The sequence below is a fragment of the Phlebotomus papatasi genome, chromosome 2 (assembly GCF_024763615.1).
Source record: "Phlebotomus papatasi isolate M1 chromosome 2, Ppap_2.1, whole genome shotgun sequence".
Lineage (NCBI taxonomy): Eukaryota > Metazoa > Arthropoda > Insecta > Diptera > Psychodidae > Phlebotomus > Phlebotomus papatasi.
The window spans coordinates 89,470,409-89,485,332 of record NC_077223.1 but is presented as its reverse complement, the minus strand read 5'-3'; the positions used below and the strand labels follow the sequence as shown (position 1 = coordinate 89,485,332).

Below are 14,924 nucleotides of genomic sequence, written 5' to 3'. Positions count from 1 at the left end.
TTATAGCTGGGCCTAAGACCTTTCGATTAAAAAAATAAATTAAGCCCCCCCGACCCCACTGACCCGAACTAAGAAGCGTCAAAAACTCAATTTTCAAATGGCCATAGGGTGGAGTAACCACTTATAGCCACTTTTAGGAAAAAGTGAAATTAAATTTAATATAACTTTTGACCCCTTATTATCGGATAACTCAAATTTGATACAAAGTTACTTAGATATGCTTAGATAATTAACGTGGGAGTACCTAAAGAAGTGATTTTTATTAACAATGCAAAAATAACCACTTCGTCGCCACTTTTTACCACTTTTCGCCAGTTCTGTAACCACTTCTCGCCGCCCAATTGGAAAGATTTAAACTCGATTATTTTGAGCAATATTATGCAAAAAAGGGACAGATAATCCTAACCGGCTTATGTAGGTGAGATTCTTAACGTGAGCTAACTCGGAGTGCATGCGAATTTGATTTAGAGCTGAAGTTGGGAGACGCCATTCAGTTATCTTGAATCAAATTCGTGAAATTATACAAATTTTGTATTTAAACCACAATATCAAGGATTTGGATGAACTGGCACAAAAGTAATATATGGGTGAAATGTAGACCAGAATGTTCTCCATAATTTTCCCATAGAACATGATCTCATCGATTACTCAGAAGTCAAGATAAGCGAGGTTATTTGTTTCTTAACTCGTTTTTTCATCCAGAGTTCCCCAAGTAGGCATTTGTTGAACTTCAACTATATCAAAGAATTGTTGTCTTTTGTGGGACTTTCCATTTAAAACCCTATTTTAAGTGTCTTGGTGGAGTAGAGGCAGTCAAATTGGCATCTGAGTGATTTCAAAGCGTTATTATGGGAAAAATCAATTTTTTCACACTTAAACGACAAAATCGGAGTGATAGCGTAGTCTGAGTGGAAAATGATGTATGGACGAAATGTAGAGACAAATGTGCTCTACAATTATGTTGAAGTAATCATCAAAATCGGTTCAGCGACAGTCGAGATAATTGAGGTTATGTGATATTGAAATTGGTTTTTCGACTGTGGCGCCCCTGGTGTTGGTCCCACGAAGTTCAAATATTCTAGAAAGTTGTAGAATTTGGTGAGATCTTTCGTTTAAGCCCTCACTCATCAAAATCGGTCACATAGAACCGGAGATATGATTTTTTGAATTTTGTGAACTTTGACCCCTCATATCTCCGGTTCTGTTGAAACCACAGCGCGCATACGCACCATTTTGGAAACGTCCTAGACTGGACTACAACATACTAAAATTTCATTAACTTGCACAATGCCGTTTTTGAGAAAAGTGACTTTGAATTTCGATGAATTTTGACGCTATCACAGCGCCACCTGTGGTGACTTTTTGAACTTCCATCTGAAAGTTCTCATCGAGACGAAACCAAAAAGGTAAAATTTAGGTCGCTATGTTAATTAGAACCGGAGATAGAGGCCGGTCAATGTTCGAACTTTGACCCCTTATAGCTCGGGTCAGGGGTTATGGATCGACTTAAGGTTTTTTTTGTTTGATAGGTATAATCAACGGCTACAACATACTAAATTTTCAGCCCGATGCACAATGGAATTTTTGAGTTATTTAACTTTTAAGATTTAAAAATTTTCTTTTTAAAAAAAGCGCCCCTAGCGGTGGTTTTATGAACTTGCGATGTTAGAAGGGGAAGTGGCATTTCACGAGAGCTTTCCAAAAAGCCCTCACTTTTTAAATTCTGACAATTAGAACCGGAGTTATGGCCATTTTAAGAAATTTTTTTTGGACCCTTATAGCTCGGGTCAGGGGGGTCGGGGGACCTTAAGTTTGGTATTGATGGAAAGCTCTAAGGCCCAGCTATAACATACTAAAATTTGAGTCCGCTGAATGCCATAGGGGCGGAGCTATTGAGAAAACAAAAAAAGGGGGGTCTTCAAAATGGCGGAAGGAGGGGTGGGGGGTGGGGGGTCTATGCACCAAGTTGCAATTTTCACCCGATATATAACCTTTGCCGAAAACCGCAAGTCGATATCTTTTTTAGTTTAGGAGCTATTAAGCTCCAAAGAGCGGCCGGCCGGCCGGCCGGCCGGCCGGGAACGTAACTTAGCCACATATATATTCGGAATCAGGAAGTGGCGAAACACATTTTGGCCAAATTTGAGGTCGATCGGACGACATGAAATTTTGTTAGGATTATAGTAGGTGAGATTTTGTTAAGAATCTCACCTAATACATTCAGTATTTCTTTTTCCTCATGATCACCTTATTATTACTCATATATTAAATGATTTTTCTTCATTTTTTATTTGAGAAATCAAATTATTAGACTATTGCAGAAAATAAACAAAGCAGATTTGACAACTGAGAATCTATGAAGTTAAGTTAGCGTCGTCTGTTGAAAAGTTATGGCGACAGGTGGTGAATCAATTTTAGAATATTACAACTTTCCCCCATGGCTCATTTTAACATAAAAATAATATAAAATGAAATATTAACTAACTAAATACAAATCTTATGTATTCGTCGAATGTAATTAAATGTTCAATAGACAAATTCTTTATTCAAAATCGTAAATTTTGTTCGATAAAAGTTTCATGACACTTATGCCCAACGCACAATAACTTTTGTTTATAAACATGTTTTTGACATTTCAATGAGAGCGAGTGAGATCTAGATCTAGTCACCTCTCTCATTCCCAAACAAAATTTTGAAAACATGTTTACAAACAAAAGTTATTGTGCATTGGGCATTACCATGCATTGGGCATTTGGTAAAAAATATTGGATTCGATGCACTTGCTTAAAATATTCCTCTAAAAAATGCTCAAACATTTAAAATCAAAACAAAAAATTAGTGTTTTTCGACTCTATAAGTAACAGCAGTAGAGATATAAATTATTTTACGGCTAATTTATTTCACAAATAATGGAAAATGCGATATCAATACAAATGGCGAAAAGTGGGGCACTGGCGAGAGAAGTGGAAATTCCACCCTATCTCCGATTCTAAAAATTTTGGAAAGTCTTGAAAAGCTCACGTAGAGTACTACAATCCTTCTGACATCACAACTTCATCTGATTTAATCGAAGGTGCGATTAATCGAAAAATCCATTTTCGAAATTTCAATTTCGAATATTTCAAAAACTAGACTATGCTTTTTCTTTGAATTTTAGTATGTGGTAGCTGAGGTCGAGATCTTTCCAACAGTGGGTCGTAATCCTCCCTAGATGTTCCCTGACCTGAGCTATAATCGAAAATGTCTTGACTGGATTGCATTTTCGAAGCAATTTCGATAAAGCAACTTCGATAAAATTTTAGTAGGGGAGACTGGGGCAAAAAGTCACAAAACGGATATTTTATTTTTTTACAAGCCGCTCGAGCGCTTAAAAAAATCTAATTAGCGCAGTTTATAGGAAATTTACCGCTCTACAACTTTATGAAAGTAATTTTCCTCTATTTTGTAAGGAAATACATTTAACAAGCTGCTTTCTAAAAGGTAATTTTGTGAGCATTCTGAAAATGATGGGGCAAATAGTACCAGGTATGGGATATTATTACATTTTGATTTGCTTTATTACGGGCTTTCGTAAATTAAAAAAAATAGCTAGGTGGACATATTTTCATAGGAAATTTATTCCTCTCCACCTTTTTAAAACACAATTTTCTCTATCTGAACGAGAAAAGCGCTTTTCAAGCTATTTTAGAAAAAAAACATACAAGAGACGGCTAATCGTTTGACCAATGCATACAAAAAGCGGCGAGACATGGAAATGACGTTTCTTCTCGCCGTGAGACATCAGAGATTGCTTTGGTCTTTGTTACTTTTTGCTCCATACCTTTTGTTACTTTTTACCCCAAGCGGTCATTTTTAATAAAAGGATTTCTGGAGAAAAGAATCTTTGTAAAATTCTAAAATAGATAGTGGTATCGTATTCAAAGAATCCAAATCATTTAGAAAATATTTACCAGTGCAATTTTGGAAAATAAGTATGACAAAATTGATATCTGCTGTAAGAAAAATATTTCAAAAATAGGGCTAAAAATTTCAATATTTTTTTTCTGAATTCCTTGTTCAAATTCTAAGAAACTTACGACTTTGAAAATGGTCTATAGAGGACATCTATGGAAAAAATTTTAAACCACTATCTCTTTTATCTTGGAAGATATTGAATTTTCAAATTTTCAATTTGTGACTTTTTGCCCCAGTCTTGCTCAGAGCGGTTCTTTTTCTAAAAAAAAAGTTCTGATCAAGATGACGGAAAACACTTTGTTCAAGGACTAGTTTGTCTTATCTGCAAAAACACTGAGAGAAATCCGAAAAAGTTAAAATAACATTCCGGAAATGTTAATTTTACCCTGCATTATTGATCCGAAATCGGTGTAAATATTACCCTTTTTAGGTGTATTAGGGGTTAGAGTAACCCTCTTACATGTTATTTTTACCATTAAAAAGTTGTAAAATTAACATTAAAAAATGTTGATATATTTTTCTCATTGAAAGAGCTTAAGCTGAGTTTAATGGCCTCTACATACTAGAGAAATTTATGTCCATATTGAAGAGCTTTCCCCAGACAAGCATAGGGAATTTTTGTCAATATGGACATAAATTTCTCTAGTGTGTAGAGGCCATAAGACGGAGTGTTTTTCAACGTGTCGGTATAATGTTTTGCTTTCAGCTCGATCCTCGGTACGAAGTGACGAAAGATGTAAGAGGGCAAATAAAATTCCTGGAGGAGCTGGATAAGGCGGAACAGATGCAATAGCAAGTCCGGTATGTGTCCGGAGAATCCGGAGAGAAATCCGAAAAAGTTAAAATATCATTCTGAAAATGTTAATTTTACCCTGCAGTATTGATCCGAAACCGGTGTAAATATTACCCTCTTTAGGTGTATTAGGGGTTAAAGTTACCCATTTTCATGTTAATTTTACCCTTAAAAAGGTGTAAAATTAACATTAAAAAATGTTGATACATTTTTACACCTAGAAAGTGTTAAATTTATGAGGAAAAAGTTAATCGCACCCCCGTTTTTTTCTCAGTGTAGGAATTATTTGGTTTTTTAACTTTAGATAAACTTTCTCGGAGTAATCTTTCCTACCACATAGGGTAAGTGTGCCAAATTCCGGCCAGCTTGCAATTTCGGCCACCTTTTTTGATCCTCGAATTTCCATGAACTTTTAGATTTTACGTACTCTAGAGATTATACAAGCAAAAGAATAACAAAAAATGTAGCTTCGACAAACGAGATGACGTGAAAAAGATATTGGAAGAACTCCCGAAGGGCAAGGAACTATGAGAATGAAGGTGGTCGAAATAGGACACCAAAGCTATGATTATATTTTTTATTCATTTTAAAATGTATTAAGAATGATTTTAGAGTAAATAAAGACGGTAAACTCTTTACAAGGTTCCAAGTTTATAAAAAATTAATAAAAAAATCAATTTGTATTTAAAATATTACATTTCAAACTTGAGACTTTGACGCTTGCCTGCAACTATGCCGAAATTTGGCACACTTACCCTAGTATGTTTAAAAAAAAAGTTCCGAAAAAATCAACTCATCACGGCTGTATTTTGAACTCCTTTATATAAAAATTTTAGAAAACATAATTCAAATATTTTACTTTTATATTCTTAAGACCTTCACGTGAAGTGTTTTTTAATATTCATCGAATTAGAGAAAATAGTAGGGTGAAAGGAACGTCTGTTCGACAGGGAACCCCTATTGACACTCTCATCAAAACATTGAAATTTATTTAATATAAATTGTTTATATCTAGTGAAATTCATGTAATCTGACCTGCTTTCCTTTAACCTACCCTTTTCTAGAACTGTTCTGCGAATTTAAGAAGGTTTTAAAAAGGTTTAAGCAATTTCAATTGTCGACGTGGAGAAATTTCAAGATTCTTATGAAAAAGTGTAAGAAAGAAGCTTTTACAAAAATAATTTTTTTCTATTTTTTTTTAATAAAATGAACGTATATCTGTTGCATAACAGTCCAAAAATAACTAAATTTTAATTTAATACACAATTTGCATCAATTTATTTTAATTAAAATGAATTTAATTGCAGTGTCAATAAACCGAGACAAAATCGTCGATTTCAACGTCTATTGACAGGTACAGATTGCCGACTTTTGTATCAGCTTGATAGATGAAGAAGAATAAGAAGAATGAATAAAAGTAAACAAAGTTGCTGCATTTTTGCGAAATAAATAGTGAAATTACTAACAAGTTAAGTGTTTGTGCGCAAAAAAGACTAAGAATGTTTGTTGGTGAGTTGCCACTGGTGATATTTTTATAGTAGAACTTCCTTCAGCTCTAGCACTGCAGAAATCTAATGCGTGACAAAAATTTCGACTGCACCAGAGATGCCCCAATGGAAAGAGTATTGTCTATAAGCTGTTGAGAGAGAATTCTTAAGGAGAGTGTCAAGTTTTATAAATCTAAGAGCTGCCCATTGCATCCTGTAAGGAATACAATGTAAGATTATGAGGATAGAGAAGTTTATCATCACGAGAATGGCTGCTGTGAAGGGACATAAGATTTACAGAAATCTCTATGAGGAAGAGTTTCTTACGGAAGGACGGAGCATTCTGAATGGAGATTTAATAGATTCCCTGATTGGCAGTCCCCCAGATGGAGTCATCCAGTGCAATAAGGAAGTTTTCAACCAAAATCTCAATCAAAGGTGTAAAGAAAAAGTGTCCAATAGGTGTTCAAATTTCGTGTGTCAATAGATACCGAAAGTGTCAATAGATATGGCATTTAGTCATGATCTTAAAAAATACAGTTTTTTTTAGTTTTTGAAACATTTTGAGAAAAGTGAATGATACGGAACGGTAGTCAAATTAATAAGTTGATATAAGTTAATATTTAAACACAAAAAAATTTAATACAATAGAAGATATCAGTCAGGAAAGTTACGAAAGTTCTTAAAGTGTCAATAGACGTTCCTTTGACCCTATGCTTTTTTTTTAGTTTTCTAAACCCATGTAACCCCTTAATCATTCTTAACTTAATCGCAATTTAATTAATTTAAAATAAATCTAATTGAGCATGGTTAATTATTTTATCGATATTATTATTTCTAAACCTAATAAAAAATTAAATAGGAAGAAAAATCGGTCTAAATATTAAACTGTTATTCCTAAAAATAGAAAAGGATGGTAATGTTCCAAATAAAACTTTTCTAATTTCACTTTAATTTCATTTTTAACGATTTATTTTTTTTAAATTCTTTTTCACCTCAAACATTTCCTCTTGCAGTTAGATTAATTTCTAAATCGCTTAACTCTTTCCGGACCGCAGCATATGCTACAAGCCAATTTCACAATTTTTAATCAAAAATATCTAAGCTCAGGAATTAATTGAGGTTCTACAAAAAATACCTTACAATGGACATCCTTATAGTTTGTAATCATCCACAAGAATCGGATTTTTATCAGTTCTGAATAATTAAAAAAAATTGTTTTTCATAGAAAATGCATATGCTTCTTTGGGTACTACAGTCTCAAAAGAGACGAAAGAGTTAAAGGAATCATTATTTTTTTATTAAAAATTTTACGGTGTCTTGTCCTGAATTTCAAATGAGGTCAATTGAGGTGTCCGGAAGTGCGAAGGATTAAAAAAAACAGATTTTCAAGAATTACTCACAGCTGAATTGGCGGGTCTGGCGCCCAGCATCTGCGTGCCCCCGAGAACAACTCTGGGCGGAATGGCAGCCACGGACTTTTGCTGTGCCTGCGACGGCGTACCCGGACGCATATTGACTATCTGTACACTGGCGGGTAGCATTGTTGGAGTGGCCACGATGTTCTGCGTTGTGGCCTGAAAAGCACATGACCCAAACTGGGTTTAGTGTATTTGCGTGGGGAGGGCAGGGAAGGTGAAATTAGGACACTCCCGGATTGATGGGGAAGTGAGGTTATGTTTACCTGATTGATTGTCTTGGTCATTGTGACCATTCCGGGTGGCGCTGAGGTGATCCCTGGCGCCATGCTGACTTGATTCTTAATAACTATCGTCGACTGTGACTGAGATGGTTGGGATTGTTGATTCTGCGATGTCTGGGGCCCTTTGGCATTGGCCGTTGTCTGCATAATTGTTGCCTGTGTTGTGATTGGGGAGAGACTTATTGTCCCGTTCGGCAAAGTCTGGCCCGTGAATGTCACACGATTGTTCATGTTAAGCACTGTTGGGGCGGAGGTTTGGCCGTGGCCGCCGCCTGTGGGGTACACAACCTTCACCGGCTCATTGCTATTCTTTGGCATATTCGACACAAGTGGCCCTGTCGATTCGGGATTTGCGACAGGTGCCCCCTCACCACCCAAAAACTGTTCACACACTCTCTTTCCACCGCTTACGGTGTAATTGTTGTTATTATTGGACACACTTGCACTCTTCCCACTCTCACTCACGACAATTCCATGTTGCAGTTTGTGCGGAGTCTCACCATATACGGCGCCCCCGTTTGACACAATCCCACTCACTATGCCACTCTGGCCGGCTGTCTGGGCCGCCCCCGGTGCGTTTAGCTGCGACTGGGACTCCCGGACGTCGTTCAGGGGCGCTGATGTCTCAACGTCTGTGACTGCTGACGCCATTTTGTAAACTGAACGCAAACGTAGAGGATCATTGTGATTTTTATCGGCTGGCTATTGAACCTTTTCCCACCGCTATTTACACTTTATTCCATCAACCCTAAGCACCAACGACGCTCATCATCAACATCACACCACATGCACCAACTTAAAGACACTTTCCGTGTGAGAAACTCATGGGAAAACAACCGAGATTTGGGGGAAAAATCATCAAAAGCCGTCATCAGCTTATTGCCGCTTGGAGGCGCTCGCGCTCACCAAATACCCCACTTGACAGCTCACCAATCGCCCGTGGTGAATTTCCGGATGGCGCTTGAAATTTTTACCTTCCGCACGGAAATATTTCCTCAATTTTTCAATTTTAGGTTTTGTTGAATTTTTAAGTGAACTTTGATCCGAATGAAAATTTCAAAAGTGAAAAGTTGAAATATAAAAAAATGACAAAAATATTTCGCCATTGCTCGATCTCTCATTCTTGTATTTAAAGGTGAAAAAGGAAAATATACCCAATTTTTCACCAATTCATTAATTTCGTTTGAATATAAAAAATAAGATACCCACCCAGCAAATTCTGCAGAAATTCGTCAGATTTGAAAATGTAACTGCCGAAAATTCTGCAGAATTTCTACAAAATTTTCTTCTAAAGGTGCATCCGATCATTGTATGAAAATTCTGCAGAATTTCTACAGAAAATTTTATGAATTTTCGGCACTTTCCTTTTTAAGATGTCGTTCTGTCAAAATGGACTTGGAATATTTTCTCTGAAATTACTTATCAACTTGGTAGAATTTGTAATCACGCTTTTCATGATATATTTTATATATATATATAAATACTGCGAAGGTATGCTGTCTATAGAGAAGGATTAAATAGCAGTATTAAACATACTCCCGACCGAAAATTCTGTATTTTTTATAAATTGTACAAGAATTTTATTGAGAACAAAAAAAATTTACTATGTGATTTTCAGCTGAGGCCTTTAAAATTATTTATTATTTATGAAAAAAAATATTCTTTTCATTTCATTAAGTATATTTTCGTCAATTTTTCCAATAAAATATATAGATTTGAAATAACCATCTCTGAAGCAGCCATTAGGTAACGGGTGTGAGACTTCGCTTACTCGAGACAAATTTTGATAGCTTTGGTTATTTGCCGTTACGTTCGAGAACGAAGAAAATCTTCCTGATCACGTCGGATGGATCATGCCGCACATGCCGCACACAAAGCCTCTTTCTTCCCAACAAATACATTTTATTTCTCCCTTTCCCCCTCACTCCACTGTCCATAGATTTTAACCCACCCTAGATCACTTTACTACATAATTGGACTATATTTATATAGATTTTTGTCTTAAAACCGCGTCACTAAATTTTCCGTTTTTTTTTTGCCATTGTCACTTTGTTGTGAACTTAAAAAAATGTGGACTGTAGGACTGTTAATTTGCTACTGAAAAGACAAATGAAAAATTCATCTTTGTAATAAAAATCACACTGCAGTGACCGCTACGACCGCTATAACAGGCTTGTTATAACTAAAAAAACGCCACCAAGTTCGAATTGGGATTTATGCTATTCAATGTTACAGTTACAGAGCGATGCAACTTTACAGATCTCATCTATTAGTCTATTGAATAAATGCTTCCTACCCTTCCTACTAATCTTCACTTTCCACTGATCTCTGAAGATCTCTCATTCTGTAAAGAAATGAACATTAGGAAAAATCTAAACTCATCTTTTCATTGTAATTTTTATATCTCAAAGAAGTAATAGGGTAAAGGCTCATAATTTTGACCAGTCTGCTTATAAGCATCGATGTTCCAAGTTTGAAATGCGATATTTTCAATACTAATGGCTTTTTTTATTACTCTCTTTTCAGAAGGGTTCTTTAGAAACTTGGCTAACTTTTGTCGTCTTTTTTTATACTAAAATTAGTTTTAATACGTTTAAAAATGAATTGATATGTAGAGGTGAATTTGACTCTTATTTTGGACAACTTGGTTATTCATTTTGACAACATGGCTGTAAATTTGGACAGCTAATCCGCCTTAACAGGATGCCCATTGTTTTTCATTTCATGAACCAAACTTACCAAGTCCTCTTCCTGTTCATGTAAGGGAAACGTAGAATGTCACTTAAGCCCGGAAACTTTCCATATCATTCATTAAAGTGAGTTGACTTCGGTACTCCAAGTATGTGCGGATTCGCTCATTCCATGGCCTTTCCGGGAGCCTTCCGAGGCATTTCTCGCTACATCTCTTTCGTAGATATGATGCTCCTTTGTTTCTCCAGGCATTTGTCCAACCTAGTCATCACAAAAGCTAAAACTTCACGAAATTTCGTGAGAAAAACACCTGTCCAAAATAAGAACCATCATCTCACTGATAAATGTCCTAAAAAATTTCCCATTTTTCACACGAAAAATCTAATTCACAAGGCAAATCTCACTTCGAGTCAAATGTACAAATAACCATTAACGTGAATCAACACAATATTCAATGAATATTCAATAATATTACTCAAAAAAAGCAAAGAAACATTGTTAGTCCTTCGCCATAGCTAAATAAGACTGAAGTAAACACGAAGTCCTGTCATATTTCTCGTAAGCAATTGCTCACACTGAATTTTCAACAAAGCAATTTTAACTCAAATCATATTCAAAATTTAACGTATTTAGTGTTAAAATCTTCCAAAAAGAACAAATATTTAGATAAAATTCATTTTTCATCAAATATTGGAATAAAAATGCATCATTTTAATCAATTTATTTTTAGTGTCCAATGTTATCCTCAAAGTGTCCAAAATAAGAAACTGGACAAAATTATGAGCCTTTCCCCTACCTACTTACCAGTAAACGCATCTTTTACATTTTCTTTTTTTTCACCGTTTCTTCATAGAATGTACTTTTTCTCTAAATATTTTCCACTTTTCTACTGTTTTTCTTCCCGCCTTCTGTTTTCCAAAGAGTAAAATTAGTGCGGGAAAATGACTAACAGAACATATCATACCAAATACTAATCATTTAAAATTTGACATCTTATAAGATACGAAAATAAAGTTGCATCGCGCTGTTAATCATAATTTTGAAACTTAGGGTAAATGTCCTAATTCAAAACCATTTCCAGAAGCTTTGACTTCGACAGAAGATTCAACACATTAAGTTCATATTTTTTCTGACGAGAATTTCATGTATTTGCTCCTTAACTCTTCTAGAATGTTACTGTTTAGTGAAAATTCTTTAGGTATAATTTGAAAACTTCTTAAATACAAGAAAAATACGCGAGTATAAAATGCTTCTATTGGAAAAAAATTAATCCAAATGGAGACAAGGGAATGTTTCTAATTGGAGACAAATAGTGTAAGTGAAACCGCGACGAAAGGCTTCCAAAACCTTATTGAGTTGCTCCTGAGTGCAGAATTTGTTCTTATTCCTGGTCTTTTCTCCTTTCCCATCTAAAAGAATAAGAAAATCTCTCCAAAAAATCATATTTCCGGGGTTTCCTATTGAAGCATTTGCAGATACTTCAGAAAAACCCTTTTTGTTCACGAAATACAGTAGAGTCTCGCTATAGTCCATATTTGGTTTCAAATTTGACACTTAGGTCGCACTACCCAGCGAGCACCAAATGCTAAGCTTTTTCAAATCAGCTAAAAACATATATTTTTTCAGCTGATTCCTTTGGAGTAGCTAAAAATGTCCATTTGGAGCAGGTTTTGAATTAGCTTAATTTACCCTAGAAAATAGTCAACAAAAAAGCAATCCTAATTTTCATTTTTTCCTCAATGAAATTTTCAAGCCTAGTTTATGGTGAATTTCAGTGGTGAAGGTGATAAAATAGAAAAAGAGTGGTGAAGTGGTGAAAATGGCTTGGTGAAGTTTTGTGAAGTTGTGTGTGAAGACAAAAATAACACTTTTTGTAGGTAAAATAAAATTTAGCAATAGAAGCCAGTAGAAAATGCCGCTGCCACTGATTATGCAGGTAAGCAATCCTTAGAAGCTGTTCTATTCATCCAGACAATCTTCCGGACGGGGAATTTTTGGGTTTTTGGGGCCGAAATGGCCCTGTAATTTTCCACCCCAAATTGAGGTTATATTGATGTCGGGAATCCGGGGAATCCTTTGAGGGGGGATGCTAAGGTGAGATTGTGATGGGGATTGATTTGGTATCTTGGCAGAATGCTGTAGAGCCGATGCAGGTGGACGTGGAGGCTGTGGACAACGAAAATCACGAGGAGGACACGTATATTGTAGAAAATCCGACATTGGACTTGGAAGTGTATGCAAACTCCTACACCGGTCTAGCTAAATCCTATCGTCTCATGTACATTGCGGACCACTGTCCGACACTGAGACTGGAAGCCCTGAAGATGGCCATTAGTTACGTGACAACAACTTACAATGTCAGTCTGTATCAGTTGCTGCACAAAAAGTTGGCCGACATGAATTTGGGAGCGGGCAATTTGCCGGATGTTGCGGCTCAGGGGGCTGGCGGAGGGGCACCTGGGGCGGCTACAAATCAGGACATACCCACCTTTGACACGATCTGGGCAGACACAAAGAGCAAAAAGGCAGCACTGAAGCTGGAGAAGCTGGACAATGATTTGAAGAACTACCGCAGTAATTCGATTAAGGAGAGCATCAGGCGAGGACATGATGATCTTGGTGATCACTATCTCAATTGTGGTGATCTGTCCAATGCCCTCAAGTGCTACTCACGGGCTCGGGATTACTGCACGAGCGGGAAGCATGTGGTGAATATGTGTCTCAATGTGATTAAGGTGTCAATCTACCTGCAGAACTGGTCTCATGTGCTCAGCTATGTGTCCAAGGCCGAGAGTACCCCAGACTTTGCCGAAGGCTGCAGCAAGGATGCCAATCAGGCTGTCGTGACACGCCTCAAGTGCGCCGCTGGCCTGGCCGAATTGGCCACGAAGAAGTACAAATCGGCCGCCAAACACTTCCTGCAGGCCAATTTTGACCACTGCGACTTCCCCGAGATGATCTCCAGCAGCAATGTAGCCATGTACGGTGGTCTCTGCGCCCTGGCCACCTTCGACAGGCAGGAACTGCAGAAGAATGTCATCTCGTCGTCATCGTTCAAGCTCTTCCTGGAGCTTGAGCCACAGCTCCGAGACATAATTTTCAAATTCTACGAATCCAAGTATGCCTCATGCCTACGCCTCCTCGATGAAATCCGCGACAATCTCCTCCTGGACATGTACATAGCGCCCCACATCAATGCCCTGTACACGCAGATCCGGAACAGGGCGCTCATTCAGTACTTCAGTCCCTACTTGTCGGCCGATCTGCGCAAAATGGCCACAGCCTTCAATCGCACGGTTCAGGCACTGGAAAACGAAGTGATGCAGCTGATCCTCGATGGACAGATTCAGGCACGCATTGACTCGCACAATAAGATTCTCTATGCCAAGGATGCCGATCAGCGCAGTTCCACCTTCGAGAAGGCCATCAATGTGGGCAAGGAGTACCAGAGGAGGACAAGGATGCTCATCCTCAGAGCTGCCATGCTCAAGATTCAGATTCACGTCAAGGTGAGCCCTTTTTTTTCTTCAGTTACTTTTTCTAAAAATATCGTAATTTGATGCACCGTGAAATATTTGGCTGAATTCCATGGGAAATATTGCAATTTTATTTGCAAACTGCAAAATAATATTGAGGCTAGGGGCTTATCATAAGTTGAAAAAAAGTCCCTTGTGATTATTTGAATGGAAATTCTTACATTTTGTAGAGGATTTTTGTAACATGTGAGGTTATGTTGATTATAACCTCAAAGTATCAAGAAAATCCGAAATACAGTAGACTCTCTCTCAATCGGACAAATGGAGCAAAATGTTATCCAAATTATCGACAGATTTGCGCTTTAAAATCATTGTAAATTCCACAAAAAGCGCTCAAATATAAAGAATCACGATAAAACAAGAAAAACTACAGTGAATTTGAACTAAGTTGGTCAAACGTGAAAATTGTCAACAAAATTTTGCGCCCGATTGAAAAAGTGTTTACTGTAATATGATTTGCTTTTTTGGTAAAAGGACAGGGTCAGTGAATATTATTTCCTTATTATTTTAAAAGATTTTTTCATATTTATTTAAAATTTGAGGTTAAAGTAAGTTTTAAGTGGAGTATGAATTAGGAGCATTTTATCTGGTGCTTTCTCAATATTATCATTCAAATAAGGATTGAAAAATGTCATCTATATCTCCCTAGCATTCATATTTAAGAAATTTGACTGTATCTAGCGCAAAATTGAAAAGTAGAAACCTCCAAAATGTTTTTGAGGTTAAGACCGATGTATGAAATTGATACCAAAAATGTTTTA

The 14,924-nt window shown here is 36.7% G+C and overlaps 2 protein-coding genes across 2 annotated transcripts in view; one reads left to right on the top strand and one right to left on the bottom strand.

Annotated features, from left to right (window-relative positions):
* LOC129804979 (transcription initiation factor TFIID subunit 4-like) overlaps positions 1 to 8,848 on the bottom strand; it is a 29,467-nt gene extending 20,619 nt beyond the window's left edge. The window contains exons 1-2 of the mRNA XM_055852778.1: positions 7,919 to 8,848; positions 7,638 to 7,811 (exon numbers count right to left, since the gene is read on the bottom strand). Coding sequence (XP_055708753.1) covers positions 7,638 to 7,811; positions 7,919 to 8,587 — 843 coding nt within the window. The 5' untranslated portion in view covers positions 8,588 to 8,848. The remainder of the gene's footprint in view (positions 1 to 7,637; positions 7,812 to 7,918) is intronic.
* Positions 8,849 to 12,428: 3,580 nt separating this feature from the next.
* On the top strand, positions 12,429 to 14,136 carry LOC129804975 (COP9 signalosome complex subunit 1b; the record flags this gene model as incomplete). The annotated part of the gene is given in 2 exon segments (XM_055852772.1): positions 12,429 to 12,563; positions 12,760 to 14,136. Coding segments are annotated over 2 exon segments (1,401 nt in total), but the record flags the coding sequence as incomplete, so codon positions are not given.
* Between the last annotated feature and the right edge of the window lie 788 nt (positions 14,137 to 14,924).